General features: G+C 47.8%; 1 protein-coding gene and 1 pseudogene across 3 annotated transcripts; one reads left to right on the top strand and one right to left on the bottom strand.

The window, feature by feature from the left end:
• Positions 1-499: 499 nt before the first annotated feature.
• Positions 500-9,548, bottom strand: LOC128338627 (protein TMED8-like; annotated as a pseudogene).
• LOC128338464 (zinc finger protein 208-like) lies at positions 7,891-26,702 on the top strand. 3 transcript variants are annotated; one of them, XM_053280952.1, is made up of 3 exons: positions 7,891-8,130; positions 9,744-9,887; positions 23,486-26,702. In XM_053280952.1, the coding sequence occupies exon 3, from the start codon at positions 23,707-23,709 to the stop codon at positions 26,668-26,670; it is 2,964 nt and encodes a 987-aa protein (XP_053136927.1). In that variant the 5' UTR covers positions 7,891-8,130; positions 9,744-9,887; positions 23,486-23,706; the 3' UTR covers positions 26,671-26,702. The 3 variants fall into 3 exon arrangements, with proteins under 3 accessions (XP_053136927.1, XP_053136929.1, XP_053136928.1); XM_053280954.1 differs by lacking the exon at positions 9,744-9,887 and having other exon boundaries at positions 8,095-8,130; XM_053280953.1 differs by lacking the exon at positions 7,891-8,130 and having other exon boundaries at positions 9,648-9,887.

Genomic DNA, 26,702 nt, shown 5'->3' with positions numbered 1-26,702 from the left:
AAATAAAGATTGACTTGACTTGATTCCATCTCACAAGACTCCCAGAGACCAGGCAAACGGCAATTTGATGCAACACAGTAACAATGCAGTTCTAGAATGAATTCTAGGGCATGCTCGGGCAGTATATTCCAATGATTCTTTGCAGCTAGGAGGACAGTAGGAGAACATAGTTACCAAAAATAAAATAAAAGCCTATTTCCATTTCAGTTCATGTAAGTGCCATAGAAAGGAAAAGCAGACACAGGAACATGGTGCCCAGTGCTTGCTTGCTGTAACTAAAAGCTCAGTTTGGTGTCTGCATAAAACGAATCGGAGCTGCCAGTGATCACTTCTGCCATTACAGTGGTGGGGACGGTAGAAAGAAGTCATCTGCACGCAAACAGAGAGGATGTCAGAGTCAGCCCTCAGATGGTGCATGTTAAGAGATACTACGACTTCAAGCTTGCTTTACGTTTCTTGGTGCCTTGTGTCTCACTGACTCTCAACCCCACTGACTTCTTTAGCTGGTATAATAGACGTGGAAGACGAGAACCTTGTTGCAAAGAGAGTAAGATTGTCAAATTTGTGCAGGTAAATGCCCTCGCCTGGATAGTCATGGCTGCCTATTTGCACAATGGCTGTGCCATTGGTAGACGGGTATGAACTCCCCATAACGGTTTTGCAAATAGCTTTTGGAGCCTCTTTCCACATCATCCACAGGAATAGTTCCTTCCAATTAGTCCTCTTCATCACTTGATTCACTGACCTGCACAGTAATAGCCGTGCTAGTAACCAGAGCCCAATCAAAGAAGACGCCAAACCCAAAGCCACAGTCTTCTGTGGCAAACTCCCAGCAGACACGCTTCCCATCAGGGTGGGTTGGCAACCGGATTGTTACCACTTCACCCCGCTTCACTCCCATTTGGGAATTCTTCTCTGTCGTCTTTGTTTTGAACTCCCTTACGTTGGCACTCGTCAAAGTAGTGGGTGCAATCAGAAGTGGAGGTAGAGCTTTCTTCTGCCCACCAAGCAGGTCTGTGGTTTCCAGCTCTGCTGAAAGGTCATCTACTGCACCTGTATATTCAGAAGGTATCACGACTGTATCACCTGGTCAGGGGCATAGCAAGGTGGGAGGGGGCCCAGAGACAAGATTTTAAAATTGGGCCGCTCGCTGATATACACACACAAACACACTTCACAATCTAGCTTTTTTTACTCTCTGCTCCTGCCGATCTCCAAGAGACTCAACATAATTCATAGGGGGTGCAACATTGGCGGGTGGGGAGTCATGTGATGTGCCTCTGGGGGGGCCCTCGAGGCAATGGGGCCCCAAGACGACTGCCTCCCCTTGCCTAATGGTAGTTACGCCCCTGCACCTGGTCCTTGTGGGACAGGAGACATTGTCACCTGCACTACGGCTTCCTTTTTTAAATGCTGGGATTGATTGGTTATGATCTCCTTTCCTGCTTTTGCAAGTAGCGCTGTAGGAAACTGGGACAGAAACCAGAGAAAATCCTGAAGGGGCACAGAGGTGCTTGTTGGGGGGAACATGTGAAGAGTGCCTCCCCTACAAGTAGCCACAGGGGTCCCACAGTGGGAGAGCAGGTAGGAATACCTGTCCACCCTCTAAGGCAGGGCTGCTCAACTTGGGCCCTAATCCCATAATCCCTGGCTATTGGCCACTGTGGCTGGGGATTTTGGGAGCTGCAGTCCAAAACCGGCTGGGATTAGGGGCTAAACTGAGCAGGCCTGCTCTAAGGTCGGCTATGTGCAGGGGTCTTTGAAGAGGAAAGATGTCAGCCTGGAGATGCTATTATTTCCACTCACTATTCCTCCTTCACACAGATTGTGTAGTTTGGCCAAATTTTGTACTTAAACTCCATGAAAGAAGAAGTGTCTCCAAAGGTACAAGCCCAAGACTGCTGAAACAGGAGATTCACAACAGGCTGGAAGGGAGCACCTTCCCCAAACGGGTTCAGGGGAACATCAAAGCAGGCCACAGACAGCAGGGATATTTGAGAGAGAGGAAGAACAAGGGGGAGTCCACCACATCTCTCGTTACCTAGCAGGGCCGTACCTCCATCACCCTCTTTGATCCCGCTGGAGGGCAGCCCCTGCCTGGTGTCCGATGGAGCCTCCTCTGCCTCAGGGAAATCAGGCCACTTCTGATGGCAGGTCTTGCATCTGAAGGAGACAGAAGAAGAGAATCTCAGGGGACAGGGAGAGAGGGTCAGTTTCGCCCAGGATTGTCTGCATTGACTGGCAGCAGCTGACCAAGGGTTCAGGCAGGAGTCTTGCCCACCCTTCCCGGGAGATCCTGCCAGGGGTGCAACTTCTGCACACAAAGCAGATGCTCTACCCATAAGTTGGGCTATGGCCAGATCCCCAAGGAAGCCTCTGATCCATGAAGGAATCATTATTATGTGCAGTAGATGTAGTCTAGATAGAAAACATATTTCTGGGGTTTAGTTATCCATTTCTGTAGTATTTAGACAGGAAAAGTGGCTATTCTGTTGACAATGGAGAAAATGTTGTGTCCATTCCTTTCTATTTTTTAAAAAATACTTTAGAACATACACAATCATTTTGGTTTAAGTAAAATTGCTCAGTTATTCAGTGTAAATGCTTGGATGGCGTGGAGCAGGGGGCACAATTTCAGTGCTTGCCCTAGGCGCCATTTTCCCTAGTTACGCCCCTGCAAAAAACCACTGTTCTGTTCTCTACTTTTGGCCCTGCTTTTCTGCCTTTTCTCCTTTTTCTGTTTTCCTCCGTGCTGGCTGTCTTGGATAAATATCCAAGCCTGCTGGCATGGAGGAAAGGGGGGGTAGGTTTTCTGCCTCAGTGACCAGGTTCCCCCCTGCCCCCTCCTGCTCCAGGGCCCACCAGCTGCTACTGGTTTTGTACATCAATATCAAAACTCCACCGGGTCTCCCTTATCTATCTGCCTATAAAGATCTGGCAATGGAGAAAACCCCATCCCTACATTACATAGGTCCGGAGGAGAGAAAGTCATCCACGGAACTTCATGGTTGAGTAGGGAAGGATTTGAACTCGTGTCTCTCCTATCCTAGTCAACCCCCTCTTCACTCTCCTCTTATTTATCTATTAATTGATCTTATTTTTCTATGCAAGCAGCTTTGAGAACTGCTAGGGTTCTTTAGTTCTCGGTATAATTAGCAAACATAATTTGAAGCCACCTGCATTACTACAAGGCACCCCCTCACTCACTAGACCTAGAGTGTGAAATTCCCTTGCTGCTATACCCCTGAGAAGCACCAAGAGGCTTTTCTGGCTTTCTCCTCCTAATCCACTGGGTAAACTCATTGGGACACAAACTCTCTCTCTCTCCCTCCCTGGAGGGCAGGAGGTCTTTGTTCCTTGCTTTTCAACTGTCATCTAGAAAAGCTTGGCAGGATGTTGAATTAACCCCCACCAACATTTTATTTCTTCTCCTTCCAACTGTAGTGTAAAGGAGGCTGAAGTTATCTGTCTTTTGTTTGCTAAGGGGTATAAAAAAAGAAAATCTTTCAGCATTTGCAGAAGTAGGAGGGGGTGGGGAGAAGAACATAGGAACAGAGGAAGCTGCTATATACTGAGTCAGACCGTTGGTCCGTCTAGCTCAGTATTGTCTTCACAGACTGGCAGCGGCTTCTCCAAGGTTGCCGGCAGGAATCTCTCTCAGCCCTGTCTTGGAGATGCCAGGGAAGGAACTTGGAGGCTAGATCCTCTTCCCAGAGCGGCTCCATCCTCTAAGGGGAAGATCTTCCAGTGCTCACACTTCTAGTCTCCCATTCATATGCAACCGAGCTGGACCCTGCTTAACTAAGGGGACACGCTTGATTCCACAAGACCAGCTCTCCTCTCCTCTTTTGGGAAACAGGAGGGCATCACTCCCCTCCCCTCCTTCCTGGCTGTCAGCTGATGTCTTTCTCGATCACTTTGGTCTGTCAGGGCAGAATCACAAGACTGGACCCTGCTCCATACACCAATTCCCTCTTCTGATGGTCCCATCTCCAAAAGCGGGAGAGGAGGGAGGGGGAAAATGACACCCTGGATCAGGGAGCACAGCAAGCACTCTGCCGCTGAGCTATGACCCTGCTCCTTAGGAACAGAGCAAGTGGCCTTAGACCAAGTCAGACCATTGGTCCATGTGTCTCGGTACTGCCTACATTGAATGGCAACAGCTCTCCAAGATTTCAGACAGGAGTCTTGCCCATCCCTACACGGAGCCCTACCTGGGGAGGAGAGCTGGTCCTGTGGCAGCCAGGATGAATTGTCCCCGTTGCTAAGCAGGGTCTGCCCTGGTTTACATTGGAATGGGATATGCTCACACGTGTAGCACTGTCAGATATTCCCCTTAAGGTATGGGCCACTCTGGGAAGAGCATCTGCCTACTTGCATGCAGAAGGATCCAAGTTCCCTCCTTGGCAGCAGCATCTCCAAGAGAGGACTGAGAGAGACTCCTGCCTGCAACCTTGGAGAAGCCACTGCCAGCCTGGGTAGACCATACTGGGCTAGCTGGACCAATGGCCTGACTCAGTAGAAGGCAGCCTCTTCCTAGGATCCTGTGAACTGCTGCATGCCAAGCACATGCTCTGCCACTGAGCTCTGGCCCCATCCTTGGGTGTGTTACTTGGGTGCCATACAATTCCTTGAAATCCCAATGTTGTCAGAGGAGCAAATTGGGGTGGGGGACGTTGTGTTAGAAGTTGTGTAAAAATGAAAACTTTAAAAATGTAATGTTGCTTCAAAAGCCATCGTCCATATTTCTTCATTAAGGGAAGAGTGGTGAAGCCAGGGAGCATTGCAAAGCGTTCAAACGGGAAAGCAGAGTCTTTAAACTGCCTCTAAACAAATGCTGAAGACTCCTCACGTCCCCATAGAGATGAGGAGGGGGGCCAGGCGTGGATCTAGATGCGAATCCTTCTGAAAGGGGTGCTTCTGAGAATCCAGCGGAGTTGCCAAGAAGCAATTAAAGAGCTCAGGGCTGAGCCACTTTCCACGCTCAAGTGCACCCCCCTCCCTGCAGATTGTGATAAAAAAAGGAATCTTTTCCAAGGTGGTAGCCAGCCCTGGATTAACCATAAGGCAAAATAAGCACGTGCTTAGGGCATCAAGGGAAGGGGGGCACCACAGAGTTTCCCCCCTCACTATCATGCCCTTAACTCTTTCACTGAACATAAGAACATTACAACAGCCCTGCTGGATCAGGCCCAAGGAGGCCCATCTAGTCCAGCATCCTGTTTCGCACAGTGGCCCACCAGATGGATTATGTGTTGTGTGAAAAAGTACCTCCATTTGTTGGTGCTAAATTTCCTGGCAGTCAATTTAATGGGATGACCCCTGGTTCTAGTGCATTGTGAGAGGGAGAAGAATTTCTCTCTATCTACTTTCTCCACACCCTGCATGATTTTATAGACCTCTATCATGTCTCCTGCAGTCATCTTTTTTCTAAACTAAATAGCCCCAGGTGTTGTAGCCTTGCTTCATAAGAAAGGTGCTCTAGGCCCCTGATCATCTTTTTGCTATCTTCTGCACCTTTTCCATTTCTACAATGACCTTTTTTTAGATGTGGTAATCAGAACTGTACGCAGTACACCAGGTGTAGCCACATCATTGTTTTGTATAAGCGAATTACAATATTAGCAGTTTTATTTTCAGTCGCCTTCCTAATAATAATGATGATGATGATGATCCCTACCATGGATTTGGCCTTTTTCACAGCTGCTGCACATTGAGTCGACACTTTCAACGAGCTGTCCACCACGACCCCAAGATCCCTCTCCTGGTCAGTCACCGACAGCTCAGCTCTCATCAGTGTATACTTGAAGTGGGGTTTTTTCATCCCAATGTGCATCACTTTACACTTGCCAACATTGAACTACATTTGCCATTTTGTTGCCCACTCCCCCAGTTTGGAGAGATCCTTTTGGAGCTCCTCACAATCCGTTTTGGATTTCACTACCCGAAAGAGTTTGGTATCATCTGCAAAATTGGCCACCTCGCTGCTTACCCCTACTTCTAGATCATTTATGAATAAATTAATAAGCACCAGTCCCAGTACAAATCCCTGGCGGACCTCACTTCTTACTTCCCTCCATTGTGAAAACTTCCATTTATACCTACCCTCTGTTTCCTGTATTTCAGCCAGTTAGCACATGTACACATGTTCTTGCCCCCTTATCCCATGACTGCTAAGTTTTCTCAGGAGTCGTAGATGAGGAACTTTGTCAAAAGCTTTTTGGAAGTCCAGGTATACGATGTCAACTGGATCACCTTGATCCACACACTTGTTGACACTCTCAAAGAACTCCAAAAGGTTTGTGAGGCAAGATTTACCTTTGCGGAAGCCATGCTGGTTCTTCCCCAGCAGGGCCTGTTCTTCTATGTGCTTTACAATTTTATCCTTGAGGATGCTTTCCATTAATTTGCCTGGAATGGAGGTTAAGCAAACTGGCCTGTAATTTCCTGGCTTGCACCTGAATCCCTTTTTGAAAATCAGTGTTACATTAGCTACCTCCCAGTCATCCGGTATAGAGCCTGATTTCAGGGATAAATTATATATTTTAGCAAGGTCGGCAATTTCACATTTGAGTTCTTTGAGGACTCTTGGATGGATGCCATCTGGCCCTGACGATTTGTTAATTTTCGGTTTTACCAGACAGTTTAGAACATAATCTCTTGTCACTTCTATCTGACTCAGTTCTTTAGCCTCCATCCCTGAGAAGTCTGGTTCAGGAACAGGTATATGCTCTGTATCCTCTGCCATGAAGATGGACACAAAGAACTCATTGAGCTTCTCTGCAACCTCCATATCCTCCTTAATAATCCCTTTCACTCCCTCATTGTCTAATGGTCCAACCGCCTCCCTGGAAGGTTTCCGGCTTCTGTTGTATTTAAAGAAGTTTTTATTATCCCCCTAGATACTTTTAGCTAAATGTTCTTCATACTCTCTTTTTGCCTCCCTTATTGTCACCTTGCATTTCTTTTGCCACCTTGCATTTCACTGCCACACTCAGCTAGTCGATTTTATGTAATTGTAATGTAATTGTAATTTTATGTAATTGAGCAACTAAAGTTTTGAGAAACTACTAAACTATGTATCTGAAGTAAAAAGTCATTGATTTGCGAAAGATTACTGTAAAGAGCATTACAAAATATTGATAAAACTTCACGTAAAAGATGGTCCTATGTTCTGAAGTCTGACCTTGAAGACAAAATACTTTTCTCAATCATTCCTTCTGTTGCAGCTATTTATAAGCGGAACTGTTGTTAAGTGTACCTTAAAAATCTAGAAGAAAACTTTAAAAATTTAAATAGATTTTAAGGTATAAGTAAACAATTTGCTTGAGTCTTCATGTCTGGTCAGTTAAGCAATGGAGGGGCCCGAGGAGGGGTAACCTGGTTGGGCTGTGCTTAGGGGATCAGTGGCCCTTAATCCGGTCCTGGTGGTGATGTGAATTTGGTTTGTCCCTGGGTCCGCCTTTTAGCCAATCAAACAGACTCACTGGGAATCCTTTAGAGGCTTCTTATTGCTACTGCAGTTTAGCAATAGGTGATCATTGGGCTTTACGCTCTCAAACCGATTACAGTTTGGTTACAGGTGCATCTTACATTTATACAAACAATCTGAATGATGCTGACACCCTAGACACAGTATACGTGGCAATAAAATGGTGGTCTAAGCGTCTAGTACGCAGGCGCATGATCCATTGTTCATCTGGTGATCACTCCTTATTTGATTACATCCTGTTTTCTTAACTGTCAGCAAAGAACAGTGAGACCCTTGTGAGAACCAAGTTCCATAGATACAATTTAGTGGAGAGAGATAACGACGTTGATCATGAGAGGCAGAGATGTCCCTGAGCTGGGCTGGGGTTACTTTAAGTCAGAGTGAGGTTTTCTATGTAAAATGGAGTTGCTTTGGTTTTCTAAACACATCAGTGGTCGCCATGCTTTATGCTTGTAAGTGCTCCGATGACAATGAGGAGGGGTCCCCAGGGCAGCATCTCTGTAGCCGTTTTGCCTCTAGGCGGCTGAAGCAGTCTAGGATTCTCCTGGCCGCTGAGCGCGCTCCGCTCTCATTTCTGCCTTGCCAGCTGCTGGGATTGCAGACGGAGGGAGGCGGTAACCCTGCCGGGACCCCGCGAGGTACGTGCCTGCTTTGCACTCCACTCTTGGCGGCAGCAGCAGCAACAATAATCACAGTTCCCACAATGGCTTCTATGCTATTAGCCGGCTCTGTGGAGAAGGTGCTGTGGTGGCTCTAGACCGGATCGCAGGGACATCCTGCTGGTGGGGAGGGAGGCGAGTCAGATCGACCGCCTGGCTACCTGTGGGCCGCCTCCTCCTCCCGGGCCGGCCAGCCCCTACTCTCTGCACCCTCCTCCTCCCCCACCCCCGGCCGGGCCAGCCTCTGCTCCTGCTCCTTGCACCCTCCTCCGCTGGACTCCCCTGCTTTCTCCTCCCCTCTGCAAGCATGAATGGTCCCGAAGGCTAAGCAGGGTTTTTTGCTTTTTGCTTGCATTTCCGTTGGGCGGGGCGGGGGGGGGGGGTTATCCACTGTCACAACCAGGGAACTGAAGCTGATTAGAAGCGGCGGGTTCTCTGGGCCCCGCAAAAAAAGCAGTCCTTGTGTTTTCACGCAGGGGTTCTCAGACATGGTCCCCCGGATAGTGTTGGACTAAAAGTACCATCATCCCCTGCCAAGATGCCCAAGCACCACCGTGAGTGGAGTGCCTGTGTGAGTCACTAGCAGGCTCGGTCAGGAGGTCCCCCTCCCCGTCTGCTCAAGTGCCCATAGCTTAGCCTAACCGACGCCAGCTTTGCTTCTGTAAACCTGCCTGCAAATATCAAGAGACAAATACAGAGTAACAGCCTGCAAAGGTCCAAGAAAGGGGCTTTTCCAGAGAAGGGGATTTTTATGCTAACCACAAGCAAACAAGAAGCTGCTGACAAGCGCAGGTTGCTCAAGCTCAGAAACCGCAAGAAAAGGAACAAGGAAGTGGGGGCGCGGGGGGGGGGCTTGCAGAAAGAACAGCCTGACGAAATGTGTACAATAGATCATGTATAAGAAAAACAGCTTGTTTAAAGTACCAATAAGATTGCTCAATAGAGGGGGGGACCTTATATGGGAATAGGGAAGTGGGGTGAGGTTGTTTACTTGTGAGTATAATACTATCTGTAAAACTTTCCTGGGCGTGCCTTTTCTTGCCTGCGAGCCTGCTGGGAGTAACGAGCAGGACTTTCCTTGATTTGCAGAGATTTGCATCTTTGAGTCCAGAGAGCAGCTGCTCGCTTGGGGCCAGGAATTCTGCAATCTGCTGCATGCATCCATCACCCCCCCTTCCCCCTGGATTTATGCTTCCTCCTCCTCCTCCTGCGCCTCCCTAGTTCTACTGGCCAGGCTTGGAGGTCTGCAGGCTGCACCACCCTCAACTTGTGCCCACCCCCACCCCCCTTATCATCACAGCCTCCCACCGGCAGTCCGGCTTCCTGAAGTCCTCAGAGTGCTGCTTAAAGAGCTGGGTATTGCCATGCCCAGCCTCTCGGCTTCCTGTGCAATGCATTGTGAGATACTGCCCCCCCCCCATCCTCCAGGGATTTGGATCCTGGGAATCGCCTGAAAGTGTTGCATGAGGAGCAGCTGAGAGGAGGGAGAGGCAGGGAAGGCCGGGAGTGAAGGGTTTGGGAAGGAGAAGGAGCTTGCAGTGGGCTGCAGAAGCCTGCTGGGAGTAACGAGAAGGACTTTCCTTGATTTTCAGGGGCATCTTTGAGTCCGAAGCAGGGTGCAAGAGGCCGGCGCTGCATGAAGGGCTGCACGTGTTCTTACACACAGACACACACGGATCACGTGCCAGCCTGAAGGACTCCTTCCTGGCTGCTGAGTGCTTGGGAGAAAGAGCCAGGTAAGGGAGGAGAAGCAGCAGGAGCAGCCGCCTGGGCAAGGGGTGGAGGGGGGGGTCTCTCTCTCCCAGGCACCCAGCAGTCTTTTCTGCTGTCGGAAATGTCCCGGCAGGGCTGTGAGGAGTGCAGCCAGCAGCATCCGCCCGTGGAGGTGGGTGGGGAGAGAGAGAGGCCAGGAGGGTTTGCAAGAAGAGCTCTTTGCCCCAACCACAGATTGGCTGCCAAGCTCTCAGCAACCCGTGAGTGTTGAGCTGGGGAAGGGGAAGGTTTCTCTTTGCCATTCATGTTGAACTAAGAAATATTTCCTTCCTTTCTACTCCTGTTTGCAAGGAGACAAATGGGCCAGTTCAGATGATACTTTTAAAGGTGTGTTTAGTATATCTGTAAGGGTTTGGGTTTCTTTTAAATACCCACTGCAGATGAACAAACCAATGTGGGTTGAGTGTCTTCTTCCAATCACTTCTTTCCAATCCTTTTGGAGCTTCCTTTCCCAGATGCAGGCCCATCTCTCCCCTCTCTCTCTATGGTTCCCAAGCTTGCTTTGTTGTATCTCCTGCTTCAAACACAGCATCTTCCCATAGATAGAAGACCATTAAACAATAGAGTCATGCAACGTGATCAGCTGTGGAGATGCAATTCTTTTCCAGGGCAGAACTGAGAACTTTGGCCCTTTTGTCGTCTATGGAGACTTTGCCTGCCTGCTAGCTTGAAGTACACACATTAAATGGGCATATTTGGAGATCTCAGGGGGTACCCCTGGGGTGTGTGTGTGTGTGTGTGTGTGATATATTCTTTCATTTGAAAGCATTCCTCCACAATCCAACCTCTTTTATTTCTCTGTGGCTCTAGCCTTTCTTTCCTCTGAGCTTGCATGCTCCATGCTTTTCAAAAGGAAAATTTCCCTGCATATGATGATGATGATGATTTCTACACCGCCGTTCCAAAAATAGCTCAGGGCAGTTTACAAAGAGAAACAATAAATAAATAAGATGGCTCCCTGTCCCCAAAGGGCTCACATTCTAAAACGAAACATAAGGTAGACCCCAGCAAGAGTCACTGGAGGTCCTGTGCTGGGGGGTGGATGGGGCCAGTTACTCTCCCCCTGCTAAATAAAGAGAATCACCACAGTAAAAGGTGCCTCTTTGCCCAGTTAGCAGGGGTTGCTATTTTCTGGGGAAATAATGCTATTTTGCGGGTTGTTGTTGTTTTTTAAAAAATTGTTATGGTAGTCTCATAAGTTATGGAACCCACCTGCAAAAACAAAATCAATGTTTCAGTCTTTTGAGGGTTGGTCCAGGAGTTTCTGTCAGAGACTGAGTGAGGCCCAAACAGCTAGAGACAGAGAGATAATAGTGAGCTCCAGACTGGGGAAAAGCCCTTTGATTGGTAAGGAGCCTCACAGTTTCCAAGCCCACAACCCCAGATTTCTGCTGGAGAAAGGTTTGCAGCTGTCAGTGGGGTGCTGGAAGGTGGGGAAGAGGAGGCCGGGGGTGACCCCTAAGCCTGAAGGGACCTGCCTGGTGGTCTGGCTTCCCCCACCAGATCATTGCATTTGAATAGAAAACCACATGTGTGAGCCCTGCCAAATATTCCCCTTCGGGATTGGGGCCCTAGCCAGTAGAGGAGCACCTACATGCTTGCATACAGAAGGCTCCGAGATCCCTGTCTGGCATCTCCAAGATAGGGCTGAGAGAGATTCCTGCCTGCAACCTTGGAGAAGCTGCTGCCAGTCTGTGAAGACAATCCTGAGCTAGATAGACCAATGGTCTGACTCAGTATAAGGCGACTACATAAAAACATGAGAACAGCCCTACTGGATCAGGCCCAAGGCCTATCTAATCCAGCATCCTGTTTCTCACACTGGCCCACCAGATGCTGCTGGAAGCCACAGGCAGGAGTTGAGGGCATGCCCTCTCTCCTGCTGTGACTCCCCTGCAACTGGTGCTCAGAGGCATCCTGCCTTGGAGGCTGGAGGTGGCCTACAGCCCTCCGACTAGTAGCCATTGATAGACCTCTCCTAAGGAGCACAGGGTAGCATAATGCATTTTCTCCCTCACTTTTGCTTCCTCCAACAATGCTCTGAAGTGGGTTAGGAGGAGACAAATTGATGGGCCCAAGAGCATCCACTGAGCTTCATGTCTGAGTGGGGAAGCATTTGAACTCGGGTCTTTGCCATCCCTGTTAACCCGCTTCTCACTCGCCTTATTTATCTATTAATTGATCTTATGTTTCAATACAAACAGCTTTAAGAACCTTTAGAGTTCTCTAACTCTAGGTATAATTAGCAAACACAATTTGAAGCAACCTGCATTACTTGAAAGCACCTTCAGCCCACCTCCCCAGTCATTAGAGCTGGAGTGTGGAATTCCCTCGATGCACCTAGAGAAGCACCCACAGGCTCATCTGGCTTTTTGCTCGGAATCCCCCCGATCAGTTCATTGGGGAACACGCACACCCTTGCCCTGGAGGAAACACACACCCTTGTCCTGGTTGCTTTTCAGCTGTCATCTAGAAAAAAGACTAAGCTTGGAAGGGTGTTGAATTAAACCCCCACCAAAACTTCGGAAATCAAGGGGGCTGCTTCCAGCATTAGTGTGCAAAGGGAGCTAATGATAATAATAACAATTAATAACAACCACCATCCCTCAGTGTTTTCTGGCGTGGGAGAGGGAGGCATGGAGAGAAGGAGCCATGGTGTCTGGTCATACTAATGGACCCTGCGGCTTCCCAAGTTAAATGGAAATCATTCTCCATCACCAAGAGGATATGGAAGTCGGTCCAGTAGCAATCCCTTGGACAGCTGCAGATCAAGCTGATAACTGGCTCATGGACCTTTAAGAACTATTTCTGTCCCATTATTCTTGGGGCGAGGACAGACAGAAGCAGGCTATGTAGTGCTTTTCAAAGAAAAATCTCCTCAAGCAGTTCACACAGAAAAGGTAGAGCAGAAGCTTGCTAGATTCAGTTCCAAGGGGACATTTGAAAAAGCCCCCCCCCTGCTAACCGCTGCAGGCCAGGCCACTTGGAAATGCAAGTTCTAACTGGCTTGGATCATGGTGGCTTTGAATAAGATCCATTTCACCCTCCTGTCTGCCTCGCCCTTTCAGCTCTCTTTTCAACAACCCCCTTTCCTCTTCTGAAGCCCAAACTGGCCATATTGGACTTCCTAGGCGGGTCTCTGCTTGCATATAGGAAGACCTGGATAGCTCTCTGGTGCCTGGTCCCCATCTGCTCCATGACCCTGCATCTCATAAGAGGTGCTGAGCGCCACTCAGGGTGAAGTCCAGGGTCATCCTCTCTCTATTTGGTTCCATGACCAGCTGTTCTAAGGCACAGTCATTTAGTGTATCTAGGAATCGGGCCTCTTTGTCATGAGCCGAATAGGAATTTGCCCACTCCAACGAAGGCTGATGAAAGACAACCATTTTCTCAACTCTGTCTCTCCTGGATGCCTCGCTTATTTCCTTCTTCAGATCATTGTCTAAGAGGGTTTGAAGCTGGTTCTATTTGCAATCTATTCTCCATTCTTTTCTTAATTCGAGTCCAACAGATTTTAGAGTAATCACATAGCCATCAAAGATGAAAGAAGCTTGCCAAATGTTTCCACCTCATAGTGGAAAGATTTGTCATAGTGTTCTGAGCAGAATGGCTTTCCCCTGATTTCTACTTTCAGTGGTCCACCTTCAGTGGAGACGCTGCTGTGAGGTAATTCCTGGACAGTTGGGATGCAGCCAGAGTCCTAAAGGGCATCACTGTGGCCTCTTTGGGCAAGGCACAGTCTATCCCCACAGGCCAGAACCCCACAGTCTTTCTAGGTAGCAGCCAGACAGACCTACAGGGTGCATTGCCAAGGTTCCCTCAGTGAGCTGCGGTCTTTCATGGTGGCCACACCACTGCACTGGACAATGTGGTGAGCATCCGGCCAGAGCCAACTTCCTTGTGCACAGGCCACTGGGAGCCTTCAGACTCTTCTTCCCCCAGGGTGGGGGCTGGATTCCCTCAAGTGACCCAAGTCAGTTGGTCAGTGAGCAGTTCTAGTCCCGGAGCCCCTTTTCTCCCCAAGGACCTTCAGGAAGTGCTCCGTAAGGAGCCGCCTGAGAGCCCTCTCCCTTTTGCAGCAGCTGCTAGGCTGATGAAACCTTCCAGGAGAGCAGCTCATGATTCTTAGAGGAGACCTGTGATTCTGAGCCGGGCTCTCCCACTGCAGTTTCCACCCTCACCTCCAGTTTCCTGCTACTACCAGAGGGAGGCGCCAAGAGGATGGTTTGCCTGTTTCCTTATTAAGCTTCGGTTAGGAACCCCAGCAAGTCACCCAGATCAAATATGTAATGATTGCAGCTTGGTGTCGTAAATTTGTCAGGCTACCCAGACGAAGCGTAAAACAGGCAAGCAGAAGTATAACAGCAAAGTCTGACAGAAAGGAATTCTCCAAACCAGGGACAGTCTGAGTCAATCCAATCAGTTCAACAGAATCGAAAGCAAAATCCACGGGCAGTGTCAACACAGTCCAGGGTCCAAACACGGTCATGGCAATACACGAACGCAACCGATTAGCTCACAGGAAATTGATGTTGCTATCAGCCGGGTAGCTGTGGTACAGTTGTCTTAAATAGGCTGACCCCCGGTGCTGTTAATCAAGAGTTCCTGAGTCAGCAGCTTGGCCTGTTGTTCTACGCATGTGGCTCCTTAACTCTTGCTGTCTCTTGGACTGACGCCTCTCCACAGTTGAGACCGGTCGTGCCTCCTCCACAAGAGCTGCCTCACCCGGCTCCAACTCATCTTCAACTCCCCATGCGTCGGACCCACTCTCCTTTGCAACTTCTGGTCCTTGCCCTCCCTCCCTCTGCTGTCAGCTCTGTTCCCAACTCCTCAAATTCCAATTCAGCCATGCTACTTGCTGGGCAACTTTAGACCAGCCACTTCTCTCAGCCTTTCACAGGCTTCTTGTGAGGAGAACTTAACTATATACACTGCTCTAGGCTGCTTGAAGAAAAAGTGTAATATACTGTAAATGGGGGGGAGGGAGGGTTAAAAACAACAACCGTGAACCTAACCAAACTAGGGGGTTTGGGGTGCACAAGACTACACAGACTCGAACCAAACTGGGCAACCCGGTTTTGTGCACACTCCAATTTGGCAGCAACCACCTGAGATACAACTCTCAGGTTGGGGAGTGTCTGCAAAGGGAGGAGGTTGGGAAAGAGTCCGATGGAGGAGAGACCACCTGGCCAGGTCTGATCCTTTCCCACCTATTGGAGGCTTGAGTTCAATGCCGTTGTGGTGCAGAGAACAGACAGGAAATTGGGGCCCCGCTGATGACACGTGTGGGAGAGAACCAATGGGAGGGTCTGGCTCTCTGGCGAATCCTGTCTCGGGTCCCAACGGACATATCTGCAGATCACTTTGATGGTTCTCGAGGGGCAGGGTCTTCCCACGTCTCACTAGGGTGTCATCTGCCTAACTTTTTGCCCATCTTTGGGGTTCTGGCCCATCTGGAGTTGTCAGGTGTCAATCAAGTTGTCCTCTGGTTCCACAAAGTCTGGTGTTCTGCAGGTTTATCTCTTGTACCCCACAGTGTTGGGATAGGCCCGGATAGCGTCTAGTGTCATGTGAAGTATTCTCTGGCCTTGATAGAACAGCATATCTGTCCTGGCCTTTAGGGCTAGCCTCAATGATGTTTTTTTAATTTTAATTTTTATTTTTTAAAAAAATAAATGTATTCAATTTTTCACAACATAAGATACACACACGTACACGCAAAAAGAAAAGAAAGAAAGAAAAAACACAAAAAAGACAACAGGACTTCCATCTCATCATTAGAACAATTATCCATTACAATACTCAAGTCTTGCCTGTAATTTAATCGTTGTCGTCCCCCCCCCCCCCCGTTAAATCGTACAAAAGTCAGCTCTAGGGCAATTTTAAAAAATTTTTGTTACCACTCAAAAGCCTGATAGAAATCCATTTTATAATATGTTTTTAGGTAAATAAGAAGAGGGTCCCACTCCCTTTTAAATGCTTCAAATTTATTTCTTAATAATGCCATTAGCTTTGCCATTTCTGCCAGCTCTAACGCTTTAAGTATCCAATCCTCTTTACTCAGGCAATGGATGTCTTTCCATTTGTATGCAACTGTCAATCTTGCTGCTGCTGTCAGATACATAAAAAGGACCCAGTATTTCCTAGGCAATGAGCTATTATTGATATCTAATAGTATTGTTTCTGGGTTCTTAGGGAAAGTCGTTTTAAACACTTTCTTAAGCTCATTGTATATTAAATCCCAATAGCCTTTAGACTTATTACAAGTCCACCATAAATGTATATAGGAACCCTCCTCTTTTTTACACTTCCAACATTTGTTTGACATGTTCTTGTACATCAAAGCCAACTTCTTAGGAGTTAAATGCCATCTGTACATCGTCTTAAGATTATTTTCCTTTAAATTACAACAGGCAGTATATTTCATGTCTTCTATCCATAGTTTTCCCCATTTCACCAAGTCTATATTGTAACCAAAATCCTGAGCCCATTTAATCATTGAAGTTTTCACTACTTCCGTTCTTGTATCTTCCAATAATAACAGATCGTACATCCTAGAAACTAGTTTGTCTCCCTTGTCGCACAACTGTTGTTCAAATTGGCCTCAATGATGTTGATGGGAGGAGGGGAGGGAGGGAGGAGCACTCTTCCTTCTAATACAAACAGAAGCTGCCCGAAGGCCTGGAAGTTGCAACAATTAGCACCATAACAATGACTTCCTGCTAATCTCTTTCCAGTACATCTGGGAAAAATCTAGCCGGTAAGAAGCTGGCACTTTGCTTAAATGTCAAACAAGAGCACAAGACAGCCATGGAAGGTCTTGGTTCTGCAGTCTGCAAGGTCACTGAGGCACTTCTCTCAGCCTCAGAAATATTAGCTTGTTCAAACAGCAAGATTCTTGGTTGTTGCCCATAGTCCTTTGGTGCGGGAAACTTTTGGCTTAAACATTGGACTGAGGTGTAAGAGAATTCAAAAAACAAGCATCAACTAGTTAATAACAATATTATATAAGGCATTGCTAAAGAAATGCACAGATTCCCAGGTTGAGCTCAATAGTTTCCGTAAGCAGTTCAGATCCATGTTATTTCTGAAGGAGAAGAGACACATGCAGACAGGATCAGGGCCATAGGCTCGTGACAATAGGGTCTCCTTCAGGTGCCTTTTCTATCCCAGGCTCTAAATAGTTTTCTCTCTTGGGGTACTGCAGGCAAATGTGGGGAGAAGAACAATGTTAGAAACCCAGCAGAGGGAGCGGCTAGATGGGGAAAAAGGAAACAAGAGAGACTAAAAACTGGAGAAAAATGGAAGAAAAGGAATGAATCATCTGCTTTTCAGCATGTAATCCTGCAAATAACACAGCAAGCAAGGGAAAGAGGCCTGTGTTCTCCGTGTAGGAAAAGCTTCTCTTCTGAACCCAGCTTTCAAACTTAGAGGGAAATGAATGCAAGGAAGAAACCACATAAATGCCTGGAATGTGGAAAGGCTTCAGCCAGAGTGGAGAACTTACTATACACCACAGAACCCACACTGGGGAGAAACCATATCAATGTTTTAAGTGTGGAAAGAGCTTCACCACGAGTGGAAACCTTTATAGGCACCATAGAACGCACACTGGAGAGAAACCATATAAATGCCTGGAGTGTGGAAAGAGCTTCAGCATGAGTGGAGTGCTTAATACACACCATAGAACCCACACTTGGGAGAAACTACATACATGCTTTGAGTGTGGAAAGAGCTTCAGCAGGAGTGGAGACCTTAATACACACCATAGAACCCACACTGGGGAGAAACCCCATAAATGCCTGGAGTGTGGAAAGAGCTTCAGCATGAGTGCAGTGCTTAATAGAGACAATAGAACCCACACTGGGGAGAAACCACATACATGCCTGGAATGTGGTAAGAGCTTCAGCACGAGTGGAGACCTTAATACACACCATAGAACCCACACTGGGGAGAAACCACATACATGCTTTGAGTGTGGAAAGAGCTTCAGCAAGAGTGGAGACCTTAATAGACACCATAGAACCCACATTAGGGAGAAACCCCATAAATGACTGGTGTGTGGAAAGAGCTTCAGCACGAGCAGACACCTTAATAAACACCATAGAACGCACACTGGGGAGAAACCACATAAATGTCTGCAGTGTGAAAAGAGCTTCAGCTCGAGTGCACATCTTACAATACACCATAGAACCCACACTGGGGAGAAACTACATAAATGTCTGGAGTGTGGCAAGAACTTCAGCACGAGTGGAAAACTTAATAGACATAGAACCCACATTGGGGAGAAACCATATAAATGCCTGGAGTGTGGAGTTTCACCACAAGTGGAGACCTTAATAGACACCATAGAACCCACACTGGGGAGAAACCACATACATGCTTGGAGTGTGGAGAGAGCTTCAGCAGGAGTGGAGACCTTAATACACGTCATAGAACCCATACTGGGGAGAAACCATATAAATGCCTGGAGTGTGGAAAGAGCTTCACCACGGGTGGGGCTCTTACTGTACACCATAGAACCCACACTGGGGAGAAACCGCATACATGCTTGGAGCGTGGAACGAGCTTCAATGAGAGGGGAGCTCTTATCAGACACCAGAGGACCCACACTGGGGAGAAACCACATTAATGCCTGGAGTGTGGAAAGAGCTTCCGCCAGTGTGCACATCTTACTGTACATCATAGAATCCACATAGAGAAAACCACATGAATGCTTGGAGTGTTTCAAAGAACTTCAGGAGGAAGGCAAGCCTTACTCCACATGAGCAAACTCACAGGGCATAAAAACCATACACAGGAAACTGCAGAGAAACTGGGAAACTGCTTCACTGTGTGAAATATAAGACCTTGTCAAATTTCTTTTTCTCTTTTGACTTGCTTTTACGCTTGTTACCTTTTGAGGGATTTGGGACCCAGTGTTCATACTGGTGTGTTTGGTTCTGTGTTAAGAATACATGTGCATATTTCGGTCCAACTGATTCATGTCTCTTAGCGTTTCACAGCATTCACTTGCTTTTCCTTGCCTAGGAATACCTTTCTGTGTTAGTTAGTGTAGACCAGGCATTCTCAACGTTGGGTCCCTAGATGTTATTGGACTTCAATTCCCATAATCCCCAACAAAGGCCACTGAAGCTGGAGATTATGGGAGTTGAATTCCAATAACATCTGGGGACTCCACATTGAGAATCCCTGGTGTAGACAATACTGAGCTTGATGGACCAATGTTGTGACTGAGTTCAGGAGCTTCATATGTTCATTTGGAGCAGCCCACAGTCAGGGTTTGAGCGCTTGCAGTCCATGCCAGAGGTCCAAGGTTCAATCCCTGGCAGCATCCACAGATAGGGCTGGGACAGAGGTTGCCTGTAACCTTGGAGGGTCGCTGCCTGTCAGTGTAGACCAGTGCCGAACAACTTTGTCCCTCCTGTTCTTGTTGGCTACATCTCGCACAATCCCTGATTATTGATGACTGTTGCTGAGCATGCTGGGAGTTGTAATCCAAAGGGTTTAAGCTGTGCTGCCCTGGGTCAGATAGTACTGAACTACAGTAGATGGAGGCTGGCTTAGTCTGTATCAGGTTTGCTCAACTTGGGACCCCCATCTGTTCTTGGACTACAATTTCCATAATCCACAGCCATAGTTGCCAATAGCCACGGATTATGGGAGTTGTAGGCCAACATCTGCAGGAGCACCGAAGTTGAGCAGCCCTGTTCTATATATAGCTTCTTCCAGATTTCCACATAGCACACGCATACAGTGTTTAGGAGCACATTAGATGAGAAAGCAGAGAGAAATGGATATTCTTGCATTTTGAAAGCATTCTTCCACAATCCAACCTCTTTTCTCTCTCTGTGATTCTAGCCTTTCTTTCCTCTGAGCTTTTGTGCTCCATGCTTTTCAAAAGGAGAATTTCCCTGCATTTTCTGAGAGAGAATGCTAATTTTGTGGGTTTTGTTTTTTAAAATTACATGAGTTATGGAACCCACCTGCAAAAGCACAATCAATGTTTCAGTCTTTTGAGGGGTTGGTCTGGGAGTTTATGAGGCTATTCACACGATGGGAGGAAATTGGGCTAGCCTGGTGGTAGCCCAGCAGTTAAGGCTCCGCACCATGGCTACTCATGAGGAGACCCCCGGCCAGAAGGCTGAAAAGCAGCCTCCTGGTTCGGGGGGGGGGGTCTCTCCAGCATGGCCTGCACACTTTGCGCAGGGCATGCTGCAGCTTCCACGGGCCCTGCAGCCCCTGAACTCCCCAGCCCCCGCCAAATCTGTGACGGAGCCAACCCCCTCACTGATCGTGAGATGAGCCTCTATGTCAGTGAGTGAGTGAGGCCCAAGCAGCTTGAGACAGAGAGATAATATTGAGCTCCAGACTGGGAAAAAGCTCTTTGATAGGCAAGGATGAAGCCTCACAGTTTCCAAGCCCATAAACACAGATTTCTGCTAGAGAATGAAAAGATAGTTTTGCAGCAGTGAGTGGGCTACTGGAAGGTGGGGAAGAGGAGGCCAGGGGTAACCTCTATGCCTGAAGGGACCTGCCTGGTGATCTGGGTCCCCCAAACCCATCATTGTATTTACATTGATCTGAATATTTTGTGGGTTGTGTGTCTGTTTTTTAAATTGTTTTGGTAGTCTGCATGAGTTATGGAACCTACCTGCAAAAGCAAAAGCGATGTTTCAGTCTTTTGAGCATTTGGGAGTTCATGTCATCTTCATGTCTGAGTGGGAAAGGATTTGAACTCGGGTCTCTCCCATCCCTGTCAACCCACTTCTCACTCTCCTTATTTATCTATTAATTGATCTTATGTTTCTATACAAATGGCTTTAAGAACTTTTAGAGTTTTCTAACTCTAGGTATAATTAGCAAACACAATTTGAAGCCACCTGCATTACTTGAGAGCACCTTCAGCCCACCTCCCCAGTCATTAGAGCTGGAGTGTGGAATTCCCTCGCTGCATCCAGTGAAGCACCCACAGGCTCATCTGGCTTTTTGCTCGGAATCCCCCTGATCAGTTCATTGGGGAACACGCACACCCTTGCCCTGGAGGAAACACACACCCTTGTCCTGGTTGCTTTTCAGCTGTTATCTAGAAAAAAGACTAAGCTTGGAAGAATGTTTATTGACCACCCCCCATCAAAACTTCGGAAATCAAGGGGGCTGCTTCCAACATTAGTGTGCAAAGGGGGCTAATGATAATAATAACAATTAATAACAACCACCATCCCTCAGTGTTTTCTGGCGTGGGAGAGGGAGGCATGGAGAGAAGGAGCCATGGTGTCTGGTCATACTAATGGACCCTGCGGCTTCCCAAGTTAAATGGAAATCATTCTCCATCACCAAGAGGAGTTTGGAAGTCGGTCCAGTAGCAATCTCTTGGACAGCTGCAGATCAAGCTGATAACTGGCTCATGGACCTTTAAGAACTATTTCTGTCCCATTATTCTTGGGGCGAGGACAGACAGAAGCAGGCTATGTAGTGCTTTTCAAAGAAAAATCTCCTCAAGCAGTTCACACAGAAAAGGTAGAGCAGACGCTTGCTAGATTCAGTTCCAAGGGGACATTTGAAAAAGCCCCCCCTGCTAACCGCTGCAGGCCAGGCCACTTGGAAATGCAAGTTCTGACTGGCTTGGATCATGGTGGCTTTGAATGAGATCCATTTCACCCTCCTGCCTGCCTCGCCCCTTCAGCTCTCTTTTCAACAACCCCTTTCCTCTTCTGAAGCCCAAACTGGCCATATTGGACTTCCTAGGCGGGTCTCTGCTTGCATATAGGAAGACCTGGATAGCTCTCTGGTGCCTGGTCCCCATCTGCTCCATGATCCTGCATCTCATAAGAGGTGCTGAGCGCCACTCAGGGTGAAGTCCAGGGTCATCCTCTCTCTATTTGGTTCCATGACCAGCTGTTCTAAGGCACAGTCATTTAGTGTATCTAGGAATCGGGCCTCTTTGTCATGAGCCGAATGGGAATTTGCCCACTCCAAAGGAGGCTGATGAAAGGCACCCATTTTCACAACTCTTTGGGCAAGGCACAGTCTATCCCCACAGGCTATTGGCCAGAACCCCACAGTCTTTCTAGGTAGCAGCCAGACAGACCTACAGGGCGCATTCCCAGGGTTCCCTCAGTGAGGTGCCGTCTTCCATGGTGGCCACACCACTGTACTGGGCAATGTGGTGAGCATCCGGCCAGAGCCAACGTGCACAGGCCACTGGGGGCCTTCAGGCTCTGCTTCCCCCAGGGTGGGGGCTGGATCCCCTCAAGTGACCCAAGTCAGCTGGTCAGCGAGCAGTTCTAGTCCCGGAGCCCCTTTTCTCCACAGGGGACCTTCGGGAAGTGCTCTGTAAGCAGCCGCCTGAGAGCCCCCCTCTCCCCACATGGCAGCAGCTGCTGGGCTGATGAAGCCTCCCAGGGGAGCAGCTCACAATTCTGGGGAGGCCTGTGATTCTGAGCTGGCCCATTCAGGTCCTGACCTCTGTTGCAGTGGCCATTTGGGAGGCCACCATGCATGCCCAATAGGCCTCTGGTGATCCGGCCATGCAGAGGCCCATTGGGCATGTGCGGCAGCCTCCAAAATGGCCGCCGCAACAGAAGGAAGGTCTAGAATGGGTGAAGACTACCCAAAGACTGGGCGGCAGCAGCTGCTGGGCTGATGAAACACCAATGGATATATCCGCGGATCACTTTGATGGTTCTCGAGGGGCAGGGTCTTCCCACCTCTCACTGGGGTGTCATCTGTATAACCTCTTGCCCATCTTTGGGGTCCCGCCCCATCTGGAGTTGTCAGGTGTCAATCAAGTTGTCCTCTGGTTCCACAAAGTCTGGGGTTCAGCAGGCTTATCTCTTGCACCCCACAGTTTTGCAACAGGCCCGGATAGCGGCTAGTGTCATGTGAAGTGTTCTCTGGCCCTGATAGATCAGCAACAAAGAGCCCATATATCTTTCCTGGCCTTTAGGGCTGGCCTCATTGAACTTGATGGGAGTATGGAAGGGGGGAGGGATGGAGCAGCACTCTTCCTTCTAATACAAACAAGAGCTGCCCAAAGGCCCAGAAGATGCAACAAATAGAACCATAACTAGTTTGAATTACTTCCTGCTAATCTCTGTCCAGAAACATCTAGCCGTTAAGAATCTGGCACTTTGCTTGAATGTAAAACATGAGCACAAGACAGCCATGGAAGGTCCTGATTCTGTTGTCTGCAAGGTCACTGAGGCACTTCTCTCAGCCTCCGAAATATCAGCTTGCTCAAAAAGCAAGATAGTTGCTTGTCGCCCATAGTCTGGGGTGCGGGAAACTTTTGGCTTAAACATTAGGCTTCTGTATAAGATAATTCAAAATACAAGCATAAACTGGTTAATAACAATATTTTATCAGACATTGCTAAAGAAATGAATAGATTCACAGGTTTAGCTCAAGTTTCAGTAAGCAGTTCAGATCCATATAATTTCTGAAGGAGAAGAGACACATACAGACTGGATCTGGGCCATAGGCTCGTGACAAGAGGGTCTCCCTCAGGTGCCTTTTCTATCCCAGGCTCTAACTAGTTTTCTCTCTCGGGGTACTGCAGGTAAATGTTGGGAGAGGAAGAAGGATAGAAGCCCAGTGGAGGGAGCTGCAAGACGGAAAAAAAGGAAACAAGAGAGTCTAAAAACTGGAGAAAAATGGAATAACAGGAATGAATCACCTGTTTTTCAGCATGAAATCCAGCAAATATTACAGCAAGCAGGAGAAAGAAGCCTGTGTGTAGGAAAAACCTCTTCTGAAACCTGCTTTCAACTTTAGAGGGAAATGAATGCAAGGAAGAAACCACATAAATGCCTGGAATGTGGAAAGAGCTTCAGCCAGAGAGCACATCTTACTGTACACCATAGAATCCACACTGGAGAGAAACCCCATCAATGCCTGGAGTGTGGAAAGAGCTTCAGCCGGAGTGATGCACTTACTGTACACCATAGAACCCACACTGGGGAGAAACCACATAAATGCCTGGAATGTGGAAAGAACTTCACCACAAGTGCAGCTCTTAATACACACCATAGAACCCACACTGGGGAGAAACCACATAAATGCCTGGAATGTGGAAAGAACTTCACCACAAGTGCAGCTCTTAATACACACCATAGAACCCACACTGGGGAGAAACCACATAAATGCCTGGAATGTGGAAAGAGCTTCAGCAGAAGTGGAGAACTTAATATACACCATAGAACCCACACTGGGGAGAAACCATATAAATGTCTGCAGTGTGGAAAGAGCTTCAGCACGAGTGGACATCTTAATACACACCATAGAACCCACACTGGAGAGAAACCACATAAATGCCTGGAATGTGGAAAGAGCTTCAGAAGAAGTCGAGAACTTAATAGACACCATAGAACCCACACTGGGGAGAAACCACATAAATGCCTGGAATGTGGAAAGAGCTTCAGCAGTAGTGGAGAACTTAATATGCACCATAGAACGCACACTGGGGAGAAACCACATAAATGCGTGGAGTGTGGAAAGTGCTTCAGCCAGAGAGCACATCTTACTGTACACCATAGAATACACACTGGAGAGAAACCCCATAAATGCCTGGAGTGTGGAATGAGCTTCAGCCGGAGTGATACACTTACTGCACACCATAGAACCCACACTGGGGAGAAACCCCATCAATGCCTGGAGTGTGGAAAGAGCTTCAGCAAGAGTGGACATCTTAATACACACCATAGAACCCACACTGGGGAGAAACCCCATCAATGCCTGGAGTGTGGAAAGAGCTTTAGCACGAGTGGATATCTGAAAAGACACCACAGAATCCACACTGGGGAAAAACCACATAAATGCCTGGAATGTGGAAAGAGCTTCAGCAGAAGTGAATATCTTAATATACACCATAGAACCCACACTGGTGAGAAACCACATAAATGCATGGAGTGTGGAAAGAGCTTCAGCCAGATTGCACACCTTTCTTTACACCACAGAACTCACACTGGGGAGAAACCACATAAATGCCTGGAATGTGGAAAGAGCTTCAGCAGAAGGGGAGAACTTAATATACACCATGGAACCCACACTGGGGAGAAACCACATAAATGCCTGGAATGTGGAAAGAGCTTCAGCAGAAGGGGAGAACTTAATATACACCATAGAACCCACACTGGGGAGAAACCCCATCAATGCCTGGAGTGTGGAAAGAGCTTCAGCAGAAGTGGAGAACTTAATACACACCATAGAACGCACACTGGGGAGAAACCACATAAATGCCTGAAATGTGGAAAGAGCTTCAGCAGAAGTGGAGAACTTAATATACACCATAGAACCCACACTGGGGAGAAACCCCATGAATGCCTGGAGTGTGGACAGAGCTTCACCACAAGTGGAGCTCTTAATACACACCATAGAACCCACACTGGGGAGAAACCACATAAATGCCTGGAATGTGGAAAGAGCTTCAGAAGAAGTGGAGAACTTAATAGACACCATAGAACCCACACTGGGGAGAAACCACATAAATGCCTGGAATGTGGAAAGAGCTTCAGCAATAGTGGAGAACTTAATATACACCATAGAACGCACACTGGGGAGAAACCCCATAAATGCCTGGAGTGTGGAAAAAGCTTCAGCAGGAGGGGAGAACTTAATATACACCATAGAACCCACACTGGGGAGAAACCCTATGAATGCCTGGAGTGTGGAAAGAGCTTCACCACAAGTGGAGCTCTTAATACACACCATAGAACGCACACTGGGGAGAAACCACATAAATGCCTGGAATGTGGAAAGAGCTTCAGCAGTCGTGGAGAACTTAATATACACCATAGAACGCACACTGGGGAGAAACCATATAAATGCCTGGAGTGTGGAAAAAGCTTCAGCAGGAGTGGACATCTTAGTAGACACCATAGAACCCACACCCACACTGGGGAGAAACCACATAAATGCCTGGAATGTGGAAAGATCTTCAGCACGAGTGGACATCTTAATACACACCATAGAATGCACAATGGGGAGAAACCCCATGAATGCCTGGAGTGTGGAAAGAGCTTCACCACAAGTGGAGCTCTTAATACACACCATAGAACGCACACTGGGGAGAAACCACATAAATGCCTGGAATGTGGAAAGACCTTCAGCAGAAGTGGAGAACTTAATATACACCATAGAACCCACACTGGGGAGAAACCATATAAATGTCTGCAGTGTGGAAAGAGCTTCAGCACGAGTGGACATCTTAATACACACCATAGAACGCACACTGGGGAGAAACCACATAAATGCCTGGAGTGTGGAAAGAGCTTCAGCACGAGTGGACATCTTAATAGACACCATAGAACCCACACTGGGGAGAAACCATATAAATGCCAGGAGTGTGGAAAGAGCTTCAGCTGCAGTCGAACTCTTACTGAACACCATAGAACGCACACTGGGGAAAAACCACATAAATGCCTGGAATGTGGAAAGAGCTTCATTACGAGCAGAGACCTTAATACACACCATAGAACCCACACTGGGGAGAAACCATATAAATGTCTGCAGTGTGGAAAGAGCTTCAGCCACAGTGGAGCTCTTAATGTACACCATAGAACCCACACTGGGGAGAAACCATATAAATGCTTTGAGTGTGGAAAAAGCTTCAACCAGAGAGGACATCTTATTATACACCATAGAACCCACACTGGGGAGAAACCTCATAAATGCTTGGAGTGTGGAAAGACCTTCAGCACGAGTGGAGCTCTAACTGTACACCATAGAACCCACACTGGGGAGTAGGGTTGGGCCCGGACCGGTCCAGACCTGGGTGG

The sequence above is a fragment of the Hemicordylus capensis genome, chromosome 16 (assembly GCF_027244095.1).
Source record: "Hemicordylus capensis ecotype Gifberg chromosome 16, rHemCap1.1.pri, whole genome shotgun sequence".
In the NCBI taxonomy this organism is placed as follows: domain Eukaryota; kingdom Metazoa; phylum Chordata; class Lepidosauria; order Squamata; family Cordylidae; genus Hemicordylus; species Hemicordylus capensis.
Note: the sequence above shows the minus strand (reverse complement) of the source record. Positions and strands in the feature narration are given on the sequence as shown.